At 39.3% G+C, this 17,497-nt stretch overlaps 1 protein-coding gene and 1 pseudogene across 1 annotated transcript in view; one reads left to right on the top strand and one right to left on the bottom strand.

The window, feature by feature from the left end:
• FAM184A (family with sequence similarity 184 member A) overlaps positions 1-17,497 on the bottom strand; it is a 153,062-nt gene that overhangs the window by 59,658 nt on the left and 75,907 nt on the right. Inside the window, exons 4-6 of the mRNA XM_060030033.1 lie at positions 3,681-4,535; positions 2,823-2,958; positions 1,206-1,387 (exon numbers count right to left, since the gene is read on the bottom strand). Coding sequence (XP_059886016.1) covers positions 1,206-1,387; positions 2,823-2,958; positions 3,681-4,535 — 1,173 coding nt within the window. The remainder of the gene's footprint in view (positions 1-1,205; positions 1,388-2,822; positions 2,959-3,680; positions 4,536-17,497) is intronic.
• On the top strand, positions 15,790-16,591 carry LOC132437294 (spindlin-1 pseudogene; annotated as a pseudogene).

The following is a 17,497-nucleotide window of genomic DNA, read 5'->3' as shown; positions in this document are numbered from 1 at the left end:
ACATCTGTGAGAAACAGATATCTAGTGGGAGTTAGATACACAGGACTCAAGTTCAGGGAAAAGATCTGGCCTAGACGAATGGCTTTGGGAGATATCACTGACCACATGACAGCGGATGTTACTGGAATGGATGAGCTTGTGGAATGAGATGAGAATGCAGGAGGAACATTAAAGGTAAGGACACAGAAAAGACTCTAAAAAAGACTGATATATGTATATGTATAACAGATTCACTGTGTTGTACACCTGAAACTAACACAGCATTGTAAATCAACTATACCCCAATAAAAACTTTTTAAAAAAAATTAGATAAAAATTTAATTAAAAAATAAAAAATTAAATAAAAATTTTTTTAAAAAAAAGGTAAGACCACAGAGAGAAGAGGGAAGCTCACAGACTCAGGGCCTGGGACTGCAGGGCCTGGGAGACAGGAGGAAAGTGTGAGAGAACCAAAGAGAGATGCTGTAAATCAGAGGAGTCAGTATCCCAGGAAGACAAGATCCCCCCAGTCCAGCAGCCAGGACGTCACTGGAGGCTGAGGCCAATGTCGAGCCTGTGGAGTGGTGGCAGGAGAAACCAGCCCACAAGAGGTAAGGAGTGAGTGGGAGGCGAACCAGGGCGAGGAGAACAGACACTTTTCAATACACTTGGCTGCTGAGAGAAGGAGGAAGAGTGTCCCAAACCCTCACCTGGTATTGTAGATATGTGAAAAACTGGAATAAATATTCAGCAATTACTCTACACATCATATGTCTTATTTATTTCATTTAGAAATTAAGTATGTTGGTATATGAGTTTTCAGGGCTTGATTTTGGTCATCCTTTTCAGTTTAACAGACATTTCCTAGGTGTATACACAATAATACGTTTCATCAACAGAAAAATAAATACGATTAACCGTAATGTACATCCCACTGAAGTAAGAGTTCATTCAGCTTCTGGCTTGAAATAGGTTGAAATGTCCTAAGTTCTTACGTTATAAATTGTTATCAGCAATATTTTGAACATATACACAATATGGGATAGCCCAGCTTTATATCAATACCTTTTCTCCTCAAAATAAAAACAAAAAATTCCTAGAGTTAAGACATAGACTGTTACTATGAAATAGAAGTAAACACTCTAAATAAAATATGAAAAAGAGGAAAACTGAACTTTTCTTTCTTTTCTTTCATGGGGGGGGTGGAGTTCTCCATCATTCTTTACCTTCTCCAGTTCCAAAATCTGCTGCTTCTGCTCTTCATTCAGACTCTGGGTTTTGCTTTGCAAAAAAGCTCTTTCTTCTTCAAGCTGAGATAATCTCTCATTGGCCCTTGATTTTTCTGATTCTAGATCTTTAATTGTAACCTCCTGGGTCATTTGAGTTGCTTGAAGCATTCCAATATGACCTACCCCCCCAAAAGAAAGCCCCAATTTAAAATCTGTTACATTGTGGTATAAAACAGTTTATAGTTAATGACACAATGTACTTAATATGGAAGTAAAGTAAATGGTCTGCATGTACAAATAGTTCTTTGGTTTCCTCACTGTATGCAACAGAAATATTTACCATGGGAATACTTATTATCCAAGTAGAATTACTTAAACTAGAAAGCAGTCCATTTTCACATCGCTGATGTTGCTCCCTGCACCTAGGACCATTCCAATCATTTTTGAAGATTTCAAGCTCTACAGGTTGAGGTAGAAACAACTCCTCAGGGTACATATAAAAGTCCTGGGAGTAAAGCAAAGTAAGAGAAGATGCACTGAGTAGCACGATGGCACTAAAATGAGTAACTTATTCTTTTCTAATCTCTTTTTTTCCAAATTCTAACATAAAGAAGAAGAAATCTGTATGCAGCAAGGAAAGACGGCAGGCAGCTGTTTGGCTGAAACTAAATTTGTTGTAGACAACAGACCTGATAAAGAACTGAGGCAGAGCAAGAGACAGAGAAGGACAGCAAGGCTATGAAAACCTAAAATGACAACAGCAAAAAGACAAAAGTATGCGGGGGTGGTATGAACAGAGACAGAGAGATGGAAAGTGAATATGAGAAAATATGCTCAGAAGGCATATGAGTTAGGACAGCGGTTCTCAAAGCGCCCTGGACCAGCAGCGCCTGGGAGCACCGGTCACAAGTGAAGCTCGCCCCAGACCCCTACTGCGTCAGAAACTCTGGGGCTGGGGCCTAGCGTCTGTGGTCGCACGAGCTGTCCAGGTGGTTTTCATACACGTTAAAGTCGAAAAGCTTCTGCTTCAGGGGGAGGGCAATCTGGGATTCACCAATGAGCCAGTCAATCACATGACATCCTCCCAGAACTCATTCAAGGGCCTCCCCTGGCTCACCAAACACCCCAGCGAAATGTCACTCCAGATCGATACAGGCCACCCCCCTCCTCTAGGGAGGGCTTCGAAGCGAGCATGTCAGCCACGTCAGGCCGGGCGACCCAGCTTTAGTACGTAACATGATCCTCATTAATAAGCCAAATGAAATGAGGCTGTTGTAATTTAAATATAGTTCCGCTAATTTAAGTATTTTCAAATATTTATGTTTTAAAAGGACATGTTTTTAAAGGACAAAGCCTCTTAGAGTGTTTTTCTTTTAGTGACTGACTTATTGGTGCTAAAACCTATAATTCTTAATTTTTTTATAGGAATATATTCCTAAAAGTAAGTTATCATTTGCTTATCTTATGATTGATTAACAAGATAACAGAACCCTTTAACATGTTTAGAATCTAAATAATTTTAAAATATGAGAAGAAAAGGCTAATCTGTCTCGCATTAACATTTAAGTGTTGGTTTTAGCTGAGGAATACACCAAGAACTGCGGTCAGACATACTAGCTTTGAGGACAAGATCTGAAGCTTGCTGCTGTAAACGTTCTCTGGCTGCTGCTAGTTCACTTTCCACTTCCTTGTGCCTGCTTAATAAGGCCATTTCTCCCTCCTTGGCATCATCAAGCTGTTTTTGAAGAACCTAAGAAAAATCAAATAGCCATTATTAATATGCAAGAATGATGCTAAGCTAAAAAATTCATTTAAACTACGACCAGCAACTTTCTCTTATTCAAAAGTCACACTTAACAATACCTAGTTTTGAATCTGTATCAGTGACACATAACTTGTTATCTTCATAAGTCATATGACCCAATCATGAAAGGCTATTCGACCCTTTCTAATATATTTAAATGCTGCGCAGATATTAAACATACCTATGAAAACATACCTATGAAATTTTCTATGCCAAGAAACAAAGAGACTTGCCAGAGAGACTTTTTGGCTTTTTTTTTTAGACTTGTGCCATACCCCTATTTATAAAGCAATCTTAATTTTTTGTTCAGTGTCTGGACATCAACTGATGTGCAGACCCCATCATTAATGGAGGAAAAGGAAAAAAACATAATTAAAGACCAATATTTTAAACTTCCCAAATCACTGGGAAAATATTAACATGTTATTAAAAAATCCTTTCATAAACAATCAATAAGGTTTCAAGCTTATCTTTTTGGGCCTTTCATATCCGAAATTGTTGTAGGAAATAACACTACAGGGTAATAAAGATTACCTTTTCACTGATTTTGTCACAAAAGAAAAGTAGAAAAAAAGCAAAATGGAAAAAAAAAAGTTAAAGTGGTCTAATCAAAAAGAAAAAAAGTGGAAAAAAAAATCCATGTGTTGAATGTAATATTCTTTACTCACCTGAACACTGTTCTCTGCTGTAACAAGTGCTATCTGAAGCTTCTGGCATTTGTCATGAAGACTTCCAGCTTCATCCTGTACCATCTGTAACTCTGTCTTTAATTTTCCTATGGTTTTTCGTAAAATTGCTTCTTGTCCCTGAAATTCTTTTCTAAGATCTGCCTCCTTTTCTTTGCTAGCCTGGAGGCTTTCTGCTGTAAAAAGCTGTGACCTTTTCAAAGTATCCAGCTCATGTTCATAAAAGGACTGAGCTTTACGCAACTTGCCTTCATAATCCTCAATTAGCTTTTTCCGCTCGAGCCTTAGCTCCTCCAGTGTCTTGTTTAAGGCCTCCACCTCCACTCTGTGCAGCTCCTCCGCTTTCTCCTGTCCTTTACTAACTGAGGCACTGTGATCCTGCTGTGACTTCAGCAGCTCTTGGATCTCCCGTCTGTGAGCAGTTCGCAAATCTTCCAATGCCAACCGTTTGTCTTTTTCAAACTGTACTTGGACTTGTCCAAAACTCCGTAATCTTTCCTCAAATTTCCTTCTGATCTCTTCAACCTCTCTAGACATGGTTACTATGCGTTGGACATGCTGGGCTTCTGCACAAAGTTGCATGTCCTCAACTCTGTGCTTATAAGCCTCAAATTCTGTCAAAGCCTGCTGCTTCATTTTTATGTGATCTTCTAATGATGCTTCTAAAACTTGAATCTTTCTCTTAAGGTCTAACTCCTCTGATACTCTGCTTTTATACTGCAATATTTTTTCTCTTGTTTCTGCAAGAATTTGTTGGATTTCTTCTTCATGAGCATCTTTGAGGGCTTGAATTGCAGATTCGTGCTCATCATTTTTAGTGTTCAAAGCATATATTACCTGCATGGTTTTAAAGAAAAAGGGAGAAGAATTCAGTAAACCATGTTATTTTCTAATTGAAGTTAATTCTTTCATTTGGATTGACATTTTTTTCTATGCAGATAATATTGGCTATGGTAAATATTAAATACTAAAACTTCATGCACTGTTTTTGTACTCATAGATTTATTTAGCAAATTTACATAGCCCAATCTTAAAATCTGTACTTGAAGACTTTTTGAGTAGGTTTTTAAAGCATTCAAAATTAAGAATGTTTTCCTAGAAATGAAACAGTGAGGAGGAAAGAGACAAAGGAGGCTACCTGGTCTATGAGAATGGAGTTTTCCTACGGCCCAGTCTAGCTTCCTGGGGACTGTGGTGGGATCAGGAGAAAAGCCTCATGGTAAGTCTCTGCCCTGCACTGGAGGCCTACAGATGAAGGAGGCTTTGCATGAGTGGAAGTTCTAGGCCCTACGTCTTCCCAAAGGCCTCTTTCAACTGCCTAAAGTCTGGTATATTTTAAATTTAGAAATTTCCTTTTCTAATTCCATTATGGTCTGTTTTTAGAGCTGATCCTTTTCACTCCCAAGTGGTCTCCTTACAAAATCCAATTAGTACTTTTGTGCTCACCTATCAAATGTTGTAGTTTTACTCATTGCCTAATTTTCCCTCCGCCTCCAAGCAAGCCAGATTCCTAGAGCCAGAGTGTTCTGAGTACAGGTCTTTATTTTCATTTTTGTCCTTGGGTTTTAATGATTCCATTGAGATTTCTCCACCTTAATTCCAACGACAACATACTCCTTTTATAGTAACACTCCCACTCTCATATGTTCCTTGATGTCCTCCACATAGCCCCACGGTCCAACAGTAATATTCACAACTGTTACTTAAGGCTTAGAGATGTGCCTACTTTCTTCTGAAGTAAAAAAAAGTAAATATTATACACTCCAGCAAAAATCCAGAGGCTAAAAATCAGCGTCCTGGAACTTCGCTTATTTTAATATGATCTTACTTTGGCTTCAGAAATGAAGTCCAGCACCAAATACTACCTATCTATCTATCTATCGTTGTGTTGGGTCTTCATTGCTGCACATGGGCTTTCTCTAGTTGTGGAGAGCGGGGGCTTCTCTTGTTGCAGAGCACAAGCTCAGTAGTTGTGGCTCACAGGCTCTAGAGCGCAGGCTCAGTAGTTGTGGCACACGGGCTTAGCTGCTCCCCGGCATGTGGGATCTTCCCGGACCAGGGCCTGAACCCGCGTCCCCTCAATTGGCAGGCGGATTCCCAACCACCACGCCACCAGGGAAGTCCCAGCACCAAATACTTTTGCAATTAAGATGAGGAAGTGTTGCCCTTTTTGTAGAGAACTTGTTTATGCAGACTAAGGCAACTGAGACAAACTACCTGGCTCTCCACAGATCCTGGTGACTCCAAATCCTGCTGCTAAATCTAGGCTGTCGCCTGCTAAGCCTGCAGCTACACTGGCAGAAGGCAGAATACACACTGGAGCTACCCCGCTGCAGGGGCTTCACTCCCTCCATACAGGGCTTTGTCTTCCACACCCAGTCCCCTGTCCATACACTCAGCTAGGTCTGCTGTATCTATTTTCTTCAGCGTGACTGAGATGTGGTCATACCAAAAGAAAAAAGGTTGAGAGATGGCAAGATTCTACCTGTCTTGCCACAACTACCCTTCTCCTACAAGGGCCACAGGAAAACATGTGCACAGAGGAAAATAAATACTTATTCACGGTGTCTCTCTCTTTTTTAATAAACCTAATTCCAAATTCCACGTTATGTCCCTAAATGGGCTAACACACATCCCCATGGAGGACTCCTTTTATTTACACTTTTAATCTTAAAGGTAGCCTGTAAACCAAGAAAGTTGGGTGGCTTCCTGTTCCATTCCCTCAGGGTCATACCTGTCTACCACACTGACACCAGAAAAGACTGGAAGGGGCACTACGGAAAAAGACACCAACCAGCTGGAGAGAAGTCCATTTGCCAGAGTGCCTGGAACAGAGCTGGTCGAGCCCACAGGTTGCAGACCTTCCCAGAGCATGTCTGCATGCATTCCCTCTTCATCTTACTAATAAGCACGTGGAAGGAAAAGAGATAATCCCAAGAGATGGGATCCCCAAAGAAAATAAGTCACGCTGTTAGCACTTTGCTCCAGGAAATGATCATGAAAAGGACCAGTCCATGGTGGGATTCTGTATAACTGGTGATGAAAAGGGAGAGGGAAGCAACATGTGAGCCTCCCCTTGCCAACTATTTATTGAAATACTCTTCTCTTTTTTCTAATTTAATTTCCCTCAGTCTTCAAGAGTCAGCTCAAGTTCTGCCTCTTTTAATAAGCCTTCCAAAGCCACCTACATCCATGGGATTCTATCTTTTCTTTATATCCAACATCACCATTTCCTTACCACCACTCATTCCTGAAACTCAGCAAATGTTAGATTGGTTTAATTTGGGGTGTCCTGACAAGGCTGGAAAGCTGTGTGATGATGTTAGCCTAGAAAAGTAGCTGAAGGTACAGAAGCTCAGGAGCACACAAAAATGTGAATAAAAAGGTGAAATTAAAGGGGATCAAGGTTACGAATTAAAGCATTAAATTAAAACAGAATTTAAGTAAACAAAACATCTGATAAATAATAGGGAAATATTATGGTGAGAAGTTCTATTTCATTATATATTCTAATCCAGGGATCAGCAAACTAGAGCCTACAGGCCAAATATGGCTGCTGCTTGTCTTTGTAAATAAAGTTTTATTGGAGCACAGCTAGGTCCATTCCTTTATGTATTGCCTACAGATGCTTTCCCACTACAACAGCAGAGTTGAGTTGTGGAAAAGACCTTATTACCAACTCCTGTCCTAACCTATACATAGCTATCTTACCAGCCAAAACTGGCAGCCAAAAATAAAAAAGTGATTTTGCACTAGCTTTGTTAACTCTCTACTAAACAGTCTAGGCTTTGTACCACTACAACTCATACACTGACAACACCAATTATGTGATTCTGAAAGTATATTACATAAAATAAATACAGTATCATGCTGACCGTATATTTGTATCTTCCAGGAAAGCAACGTTAAAATAAATTTCTAAAACCTTAAAAAAGGAACAATAAAAAGATGGCAAGGACAATAACAAATTAGCAGTGCTCTTAGAAATGACCATATAAAATATACCACTAATTATATTATTTTTAAATGAGAATGCTATATATGAATTTTCAAGTACCTTAACTATACAAAGTATCTTCTAGCTATTCACTTTTCTACATAATTACAAAGGTAACCATTTGTTAGCATCTTTCTCTGATTAATTATTATTTCTCAGACAAAGGTAATATAGATGGTTCTATGTTCTTTGAACACATAGAAGATATATGACTTGAAGTAACAGAATGGACCCAAACTGAATTTTTGACCCTAGGTAAAATAATTTCTCCAAGCTTCAAGTTTCTCAATATTAAATGGAGATTGTATTTATTCTATCCTAGTGACACTGTTATAAGATCAACTTATCATTGACATTTTAAAATGATGTTATATAAATATTGTTAAAAATATAAAGCACTATAAGATACTAAGCCTTCCTTGTTAGTTGTATCATTTATTTATGGAGAGAACGAGACTAATTTTAAAAGAAACTTCAGTAACTGATCATAATCATCCAAAAACTTGGCTATGATTTTCCACATAGAAAAGGAAATTCTCTAACGTCTCTTTTCATAAACTATTTTAAAAGACATTAAGAGCCATTCGCAATTTTTCTGGAACTATGAACATTCATGGAATGGGACAGTACAATCATTTCAGCAATTTCATGCAATTTCACAGTTCCATTTTATGCCAGTGATGCATAAGTTAACTATATAACCCATGATGAGTAAGCAATTGTGAGTAATTTTAATTTTTTCTATGAAGATTTTCAGGTACTCTTACCCACAGATAAAGTGAGAACAATTCTAGATCCTAATTTTAAAAATGCTACTTAGGTAAAAACAAAAGTGTCTGAAATAGTTCTCACTGTTGACTGCTATGAACTGAACTGTGTCTCCCCCCAACCCCACAAACTTCATATGCTGAAGCCCTAACCCCCAACATGATGTTATATGGAGATAACAGGAGGTAATTAAGCTTAGACAGGTCATGAGAATGGGGTCCTCATGATAGGACTTAGTGCCTTTATAAGAAGAGACACCAGAGCTCTTGCTTCCTCTCTCTGTCTCCGCCATGTGAGGACACAGCAAGAAGTTCTACAGTATTCTGCTATGGTCGACAGAGCAAATACACTGGCAATATAAATGTTCCCACTAAAAGCTAACTCATTAGTAATAAAGCATGTTCATTGATAAGTATGTTATATTAGCTTAAAATATTTTAAGTGGACCTCAATTGTTGCATATTATACCAACAGGTTTAACCCTGCTAAGGTAAGGGAATCGTTGAATAAATGATGGTACATTCCCATAATGTAAAACCATGAAACCATTAAAAAGCACATCTCATTTAGGAGGATATTTCAAAGAAAAAGCTTGTAGTATAAGGCAAATACACATGCTACTATATACAATAAGATCCAATCGCATACAGAGAAAACAATGAATGTGCATGTGTGTGCAGATGCATATTTAAAGGTGTATTAAGAAATTAACCAAATTTTAACTGAGGATATTCAGTATTTCTAAGCCTTCTGTAATGAATGCATGTTACTACTATAATCAGAAAACAATAAACGATTTTCAAAGACTAACATTAACAGTGCTAAAAGAATGAATCAATACTCGAAATGCCTTAGCTGTAGAAAAACATGACAATGAAAATGAAAACAGAAAGTTAAAGGAACGTTAATTCCAACAGATACCCTTCAAATTTCCTTAAAAATCACTGACTGAAATAAAACTGATTTATAAAAATCATCCTTAAACTTTTTCAAGAATACTGAACATTAATCATTACACTTATAAAAAAGAACATGTATTTTGGAAATGTAAAAAAAATCTAATTACCTAGATAAAGTTTGATAGCTTACTAGCAAATCTTTAATGGTCAATTCCTACTTCATTCATTCTTCCCATCAACAAAAATTTACTGCACACCTGCTATGTGCCAAGACCTACAATCGGCACAACGGTGAACTGGATGCATATGTGTGGTGTCTATTCTCTTGCAGCTTAGTGGAGACTAGCCTTAAAGAAATATTTACTCAATTTGTCAAAGTGAAATATTGATAAGTCTTACAAAGGAGGAGAAATACAAAATGAGTCTTTGCTGGGGTGGGAGTGAGGATGGTAATGTATGAGTTTTCCCTTATTCTGAGTAAAATGCTTCTTTATCTTAACCAGAATCTCTTTTTTAAAAAAATTTTACCGATGTATAGTTGATTTACAATGCTGTGTTAATTTCTGCTGTATAGCAAAGTGATTCAGTTATACATATATTCTTTTTCATATTCTTTTCCATTATGGTTTATCACAGGATATTTTAACCAGAATCTCTTTTAGTCAAAACGTTAAGGGGAAGGCTATAGAGATGGAATTACAGGCTGAAGGAACGGTATGAGCGACAGACACACCGATGGGTGAGCACAGGACTCTGTGAAAGGAAAGATGGGCTCTGGAGCTAGAAAAGTGGACATGGTCCACACTGCAGAGACACTCATAGCTGCTGAGCTGGACAAGATCAAGAGGGAGAAGCTACTGAGGAAGAATGAAGAAGACCGAGGACCAGGCCTTGGGTGGGTTTCCGCGGCGGGAGGAGGATGAGGACCCACAGACAGAGGCCACGTGCTGAGAGAGATGAGCAAGAGTGGAAGCAGGGAATCACAGTCCACGGTGTGAGGGACAGGCAGGGCGTCTTGTCAAAAGCTGCACAAAAGTCAAGAAAAAGGAACACTTAAAGCCCCTGCATTCACAATCTCAGAAATAATCTTTGAGGGAGCACATTCAGTAGAGTGGTAAGGGCAGAGCGAGTGGACAAGTGGATACTGAGTAAATGGAGGCGCTCAGATAGCAGAAAAAAAAACTCCAAGAAATAGTCGGTCAAAGGAAGGAAATACATAGGGACAACTAGGATGATGGCTTAGGGGGCAGCAGCGTCCATTCCAGGGAGAGTTGTTTTGTTTTTTTTTTTAAAGAGGAATTGAAAATGTATCCTAGGGAAGGGCTAATTGTTGCACCAAAGTCATGGAGAAAGTCTGAGGCTAGGATTGCCTGACACAGGCAGAGACTGGCACTGACTGACAGTAGGGAAAAACTCCTCCCGAGAGAGCAAGGTTAAAGAGGTGGAGAGGGAAGACGGGCAGCTCCCGTCTGACTGCTGCATGCTCCTCCGTAACAGGGAGATGAGATCACACTCTTAGAGTGCAGAAGCCATCAGCAGCTTCTCTCCACTGGCCACGGATGATGCTCTTCACCTTGGTGAGGCCAGCTTCAGTCAGTCTTCCCAGTATGTCTGTCTCACGACAGACTCAACCACTTAGCAACCATGAGCAGACCCTGTCATCACTGCTCCTCAGGGTGATGTTTTCCTCTATCTCTTGCTTATTCGAAAATTCTGGGTATTTGTTCACTTTCCTTTTCTGATCAATGCCAGAGACAGTCAGACAGACCAACAGAAGAGAGAGAGAGAAAAACTCACCCTCAGAGTATATAAGTACTACATGAGGCACAAGACTACTTAACAGAGCAAAAAGGAGCAATCTCAGATTCGACAATTTTTTTTAAAGTTCTGGTACAATTAATCTATGATAAACAATATATAATGGAAAACAGCCTCTTCAATAAATGGTGTTGGGAAAACTGGACAGCTACATGCAAAAATAAATAATCAAACTGGACTACTTTCTCACACCATATACAAAAATAAACTCCAAGTGGATGTAAGACTTAAATGTAAGATGTGAAACCAATCACAAAACTCCTAGAATAAAATGTAGTTAGTGTGCTTTTTTTTTTTTTTTTCCTTTTTGCGGTACACGGGCCTCTCACTGTTGTGGCCTCTCCCGTCGCGGAGCACTGGCTCCGGACGCGCAGGCTCAGCGGCCATGGCTCACGGGCCCAGCCACTCCACGGCATGTGGGATCTTCCCAGACCGGTGCACGAACCCGTGTCCCCTGCACCGGCAGGCGGACTCTCAGCCACTGCACCACCAGGGAAGCCCCAAGTTAGTATGCTTTTTGAGATCAGTTTTAACAATATTCTTTTTGGATAGTCTCCTCAGCCAAAGGAAATAAAAATGAAAACAAACAAATGGGACTACATCAAACTTAAAAGCTTTTTGCACAGTGAAGGAAACTCAACCAAACAAAAAGGCAGACTACTGAACGGGAGAAGATATTTGCAAACGATCTATCTGATAAGGGGTTAATATTCAAAATGTACAAATAACTCATACAACTCAACATCAAACAAACAACCCGATTAAAAAATGGAAAGAAGACTTGAATGGACATTTTTCCAAAGAAGACATACAGATGGCCAAGAGACATAGAGAAGATACTCAACATCACTAATCATCAGGAAAAGGCAAATCAAAACCGCAGTGAGATATTACCTAACACCTGTCAGAATGGCTATTACCAAAAAGACAACAAATAACAAGTGCTGATGAGAATGTGAAGAAAAAGGAACCCTTGCACACTGTTGGTGGAAATGCAGATTGGTGCAGTCACTATGTACCGACGCACAGTGAAAGCAGTAAGAAGGTTCCTCAAAGAATTAAAAATTGAACTACCATGCAATGCAGCGATTCTATTTCTGGGTATTTTTCCAAAGAAAACAAAAACACTGATTCAAAAAGATATATGCACCCCTATGTTCACTGCAGCATTGTTTACAACAGCCAAGATGCCACCTAAGCGCCCATCAATACGTGACTGGATAAAGAAGATGTGGTACACCCACATACCCATCCACTCAGCCCTAAAAAATGAAATTAAAAACAATTTTATTTTATATTGGAGTATAGTTAACAATGATGTGTTAGTTACAGGTGCACAGCAAAGTGATTCAGTTATACCCATACAAGTATCCATTCCTTTTCAAATTCTTTTCCCATTTATGTTATTACAGAATATTGAGCCAAGTTCCTTGTGCTATACAGTAGCGCCTTGTTGGTTATCTATTTTAAATATAATACTGTGTACATGTCAATCCCAAACTCCCAATCTATCCCTCCCCTCCCGCATTTTCCCCCTGGTAACCATAAGTTCGTTCTCTAAGTCTGTGTTTCTGTTTTGTAAATAAGTTCATTTGAAACTTATTTACAAAATGAAATCTTGCCATTTGAGACAACATGGATGGACCTAAAGAGTATCATACTAAATGAAATAAACCAGACAAAGACAAATACCATATCATTTCACACATGTAGAATCTAAAAAAACAAAACAAAGAACAAATAACAAAACAGAAACAGACTCACAGATACAGAGAACAAGCAAGTGGTTGCAGGGTGGGGCAGGGCCGGGGGTGGGGGTGGGGTGAGTGAAATAGGTAAGGGAGGTTAAGAGGTACAAACTCCCAGTTACAAAATAAACAAGTCGTGGGCATGAAATGTACATCATGGGGAATATAGAAAATATTGTAATAACTTTGTATTATGTCAGATGGTAACAGACATCATTTTGTAACATAGAAATACCGAATCACTATATTGTGCACCTGGAACTAATGCAGTGTTGTAGGTCAGTTATACTTCGATTAAAAAAACAGATCTCATACATTTTAAACAAAGGAAGAACTTCCCTGGTGGCGCAGTGGTTAAGACTCTGCGCTCCCAATGTAAGGGGCTCGGGATTCATTCCCTGGTCAGGGAACTAGATCACACATGCCACAACTAACAGTTCGCATGCCACAACTAAGGAGACCATGAGCCACAACTAAGGAGACCATGAGCTGCAACTAAGACCTGGCGTGACCAAATAAATAAATATTTTTAAAAAAGCAGCCCTAAACACAGGAAGAATATGTTTCTATAATTCTGTTTTTATTATTAAGCACTCAGATACAATTAGCAAAAGGTTACTTGGTCCTTAAGCCACCAAAGTTAAAGAATATTGAAAAGAGTCTCTCAAACTTCTCAAAAACAGTGGGTTATTGACCTCTGCCATATAGGGTCTGTTCTATCTGTTCTAGAGCAATAACACAGACCAGAGAACTCTGCACCTCAATTTACATTCAATGGCACTCCCAGACCAGCTTTACAAGTAAATGTTTCACAAATTATTAAATATAACTGATGAGCTCTAAGTAGCTAACTTAGAGAATCTAATGTTTCTATAAAATGGTTCACTTTTTGGAACCTATTATTAGCATCCTTAAGGCATGTTAATCAAATGCATTTAAAATGTGTTTTAGAGGTGATGAAATTGCACAAATCCATCCATATTTCACTATTCTACTGATGATCAATAATAGCATATATTTATGCTACCTAGGTTATAGGATTAATCATTGCAATGTAAGAAAAGTTTACAGAACTGAATTCAAGAACTAGCCTCAAGCAGCTCCATGCTAGCAAAATGAGGTGGAAAAAAGGAAAAAAATAAAATGAGGTCACAAATGACCATTCATCCTGAAGAAAAAAAACAAGAAGCAAAACCCATAGAACATCATTTAGTGTAAAATAAGTATCTGAAAGAAAAAAATCCCAAACTCATACAGCACTAAGCATGTGCATGCGTGCACGCGCGCACGCATGCGCGCGCGCGCACACACACACACACACACACACTTTTTTCTGAACCATCTGAAGATAAGTTCCAGGTACTTGTCACCCCTAAATACTTTAGTATATATTTCCTAAGATCAAAGACAATAGCACTATTATACCCAAGAAGTTCAGCCTAATGGAATATTAACTAATATACAGACTATATTCAGGTTTACCAAATTATTCCAATAATAAAATTTATAGCAGCTTTTCTCTATCAGTGCAGATCCAATCAAGGATCCCACACTGTACTGAGTCTTCAGTCTCCTTTAATCTGAACATTGACATTTTTGAAGAGACCAGGCTGGCTGTCTTGTAGAATACATATGATACAGACTCATAGAATTATGTCAAGTTCCTCTTTGTGGAAATTTTATGTTGTGCTTTCTCAATCCACCCTATTGGTGATTAGAGTACTTAATACCACATTATGAGGGCACATTTATCAGTCTTCTTTTCAACTATTACTCTTTCCCAACCTTCTTCCAACCCACTGTTCCTTTTTCATGATGTCCTTCCTACTCAGTTTAAAGAAACGAGAAAAAAATGACGAAACGAATTTAATTTTGTTTAAAAAGGTTTAGTCCCTATGAAAACCCATCCTACCTATACGTGACAAGCCCTCCAAAGGGGCTGCCTGAATAGTAAGAGCTCCCCCTGTGGGCTACCTGTCCAAAGGCCAAGCATGAACTGCTCGTAACTCTGAGGGGATTTTTTAAAGAGGCTGAGAGAACGGTGAAGAAACAAGGCAACTGGCAGGCTAGGTATTTAGAGAGAATTTTAACAGTCTTTTGGAATATGATATGAGATGTAAACCTTTTAACCCATATGCTCACAAAATATTAAGCCACATATTCATTTGCCATTATTAACTATGGAACTGGACCTACCAGGAAGATTCACAGAATATGTGTAGTTCAAGGTGAGTGGAAGGGGAACAGATGCTATCCATATACAGTAGTTTACTCCTAGCAATGAATTACTTCCACGTTTTTCTTTTCTTGGTCCAGTTTCTTTTGTTATAAGTTAGAAAAAGAAGTTTTTTAAACAAAGTCTGTTCTTCATTCATTATGTAATCAAATTAATTCCAACAACAGACTTATGTCCAAACAAAACATTTACGAACCAGTTAACAAAATAAAAAGCTCATCTGGATTTATTTAAGCCAAAGGCACTATAAAACTCTAAATTAAAAAGACCTTTGGGTAGTACGGCCCGGCCGCCCGGCCATCGGAGGGCGCATGCGCTGTGCGGCCGGGGGCGGGGCAGCGCCGTCAGGCTCGGTCGGGCAGGGGCCGGAGCTCGGTGCGGAACCGCAGGGCCAGCGGGCTGCCGACGGTGGCCTAGGTGGCCGGCCGAGTACTTAGGATTTCACGTATTTTTGCTGAACTTACACACACACACACACACACACACACACACACACACACACACACACACACACACACACACACACACACACACACGCTTGGGATGATGGATTAAGAAGAACATTGAAATTCTGTGAAAAGTTTCAAATTGGAGCATACTGGATTTTCATCCTAGTCCAGCAGCTCTGCTGCTCACTTAAATACAGATGAATGAAGACCCCATTCGGGAAGACACCTGGCCAGCGGTCCAGAGCTGATGCAGGCCATGCTGGTGTATCTGCAAGCATGATGAAGAAACAAACATCCCACAAAAAACACCGGACCAGTGTGCGGCCGAGCAAACCTGTTTCCCAGCCCCGGAGGAACATCGTAGGCTGCAGGATTCAGCATGGGTGGAAAGAGGGGAATGGCCCCATCACCCAGTGGAAAGGAACCGTTCTGGACCAGGTACCTGTAAATCCTCTGTATCTTATAAAATACGATGGATTTGACTGTATTTATGGACTAGAACTTAATAAAGATGAAAGAGTTTCTGCGCTTGAAGTCCTCCCTAATAGAGTTGCAACATCTCGAATCAGTGATGCACACCTAGCCGACACGATGATTGGCAAAGCAGTGGAGCACATGTTTGAGACGGAGGATGGCTCTAAAGACGAATGGAGGGGGATGGTCTTAGCACGAGCTAATGAACACATGGTTTTACATCACCTATGAAAAGGATCCTGTCTTGTACATGTACCAGCTCTTCGATGATTATAAAGAAGGTGACCTTCGCATTATGCCCGATTCTAATGATTCACCTCCAGCAGAAAGGGAACCGGGAGAAGATGTGGACAGCCTGGTAGGCAAACAAGTGGAATATGCCAAAGAAGATGACGCTAAAAGGACTGGCGTGGTCATTCCTCACGTAGAAGCCAAACCACCTATTTCATCAAGTTTGATGATGATTTCCATATTTATGTCTACGATTTGGTGAAAACATCCTAGATGTCATCACGGACTTTGCCAAATTTGTGGAACTATTAAATGTATAATTTGTAGACATAAAGACTTGATTGCTTTCCAGTTTAATGAAAGCTTATATGTCCCTGTGAAGCCACAATCTCTGCCAGCAGAACTGGTTTTGTTCTGAATAGTACAGATTTCGGTGAACACAAGCATTTTGCGTAAGGAACTCCTTCCTCTTAAAAGAAGCCTATCCGTTTGGAAGGGACTTACAGGCAAGTCCGGTAAAAGTTAAGCTAGTATCACAGTCATTTAAAACTGCAGTAGATCTTATCCACTTTCCCCTTCATGCTTAACACTCTTATTCTGCTGCCACAATGCAAGCATAGTTTGGTATTTTTGTTATTGCTTTTTTTGAGATATACATGTATCTATATCTACCTACCTATCTATATGTGTGTATACATACATAATGTATATGTACATACAAACAGATCTGTGTGTACACACACACGCACTGCATAGGCAGTCCTTTCTTTGTGGGTTGGAGTGGGGCTTACATAATTTTCTCCAGTTTAACAGGAGTGCTGACCCAAGCCGTTTGTATTCAGTGTATTTAGTGTATTACTGCTGTTTATTCAAAATTAAATTTGGGCACAGGAAGCACATCGGGACATTCAGCTTATTTTGAAAGTCAAGTTCAGAGCACCATTTCAGTCTGGAGGCTTTAAAGTGTAAATTCAAATATGAATCACCTGGGAACATTTAATTACCCACATTAGAATTTTACAAAACAGTTAGAAATCTGGGTAAAAGGCTGCCTTTAATTCTAAGCTTTGTACATTATTTGTTTACATTTTTTTTATCATAAATACTTCTTTTTAAGCAAAGCCCAGGTACTTGGTCCACACAGTGTAATGCAGGTGTATTTTGGATGGCACATTTGGT

This window comes from Delphinus delphis, chromosome 14 (assembly GCF_949987515.2).
Source record: "Delphinus delphis chromosome 14, mDelDel1.2, whole genome shotgun sequence".
NCBI classification, from domain to species: domain Eukaryota; kingdom Metazoa; phylum Chordata; class Mammalia; order Artiodactyla; family Delphinidae; genus Delphinus; species Delphinus delphis.
Note: the sequence above shows the minus strand (reverse complement) of the source record. Positions and strands in the feature narration are given on the sequence as shown.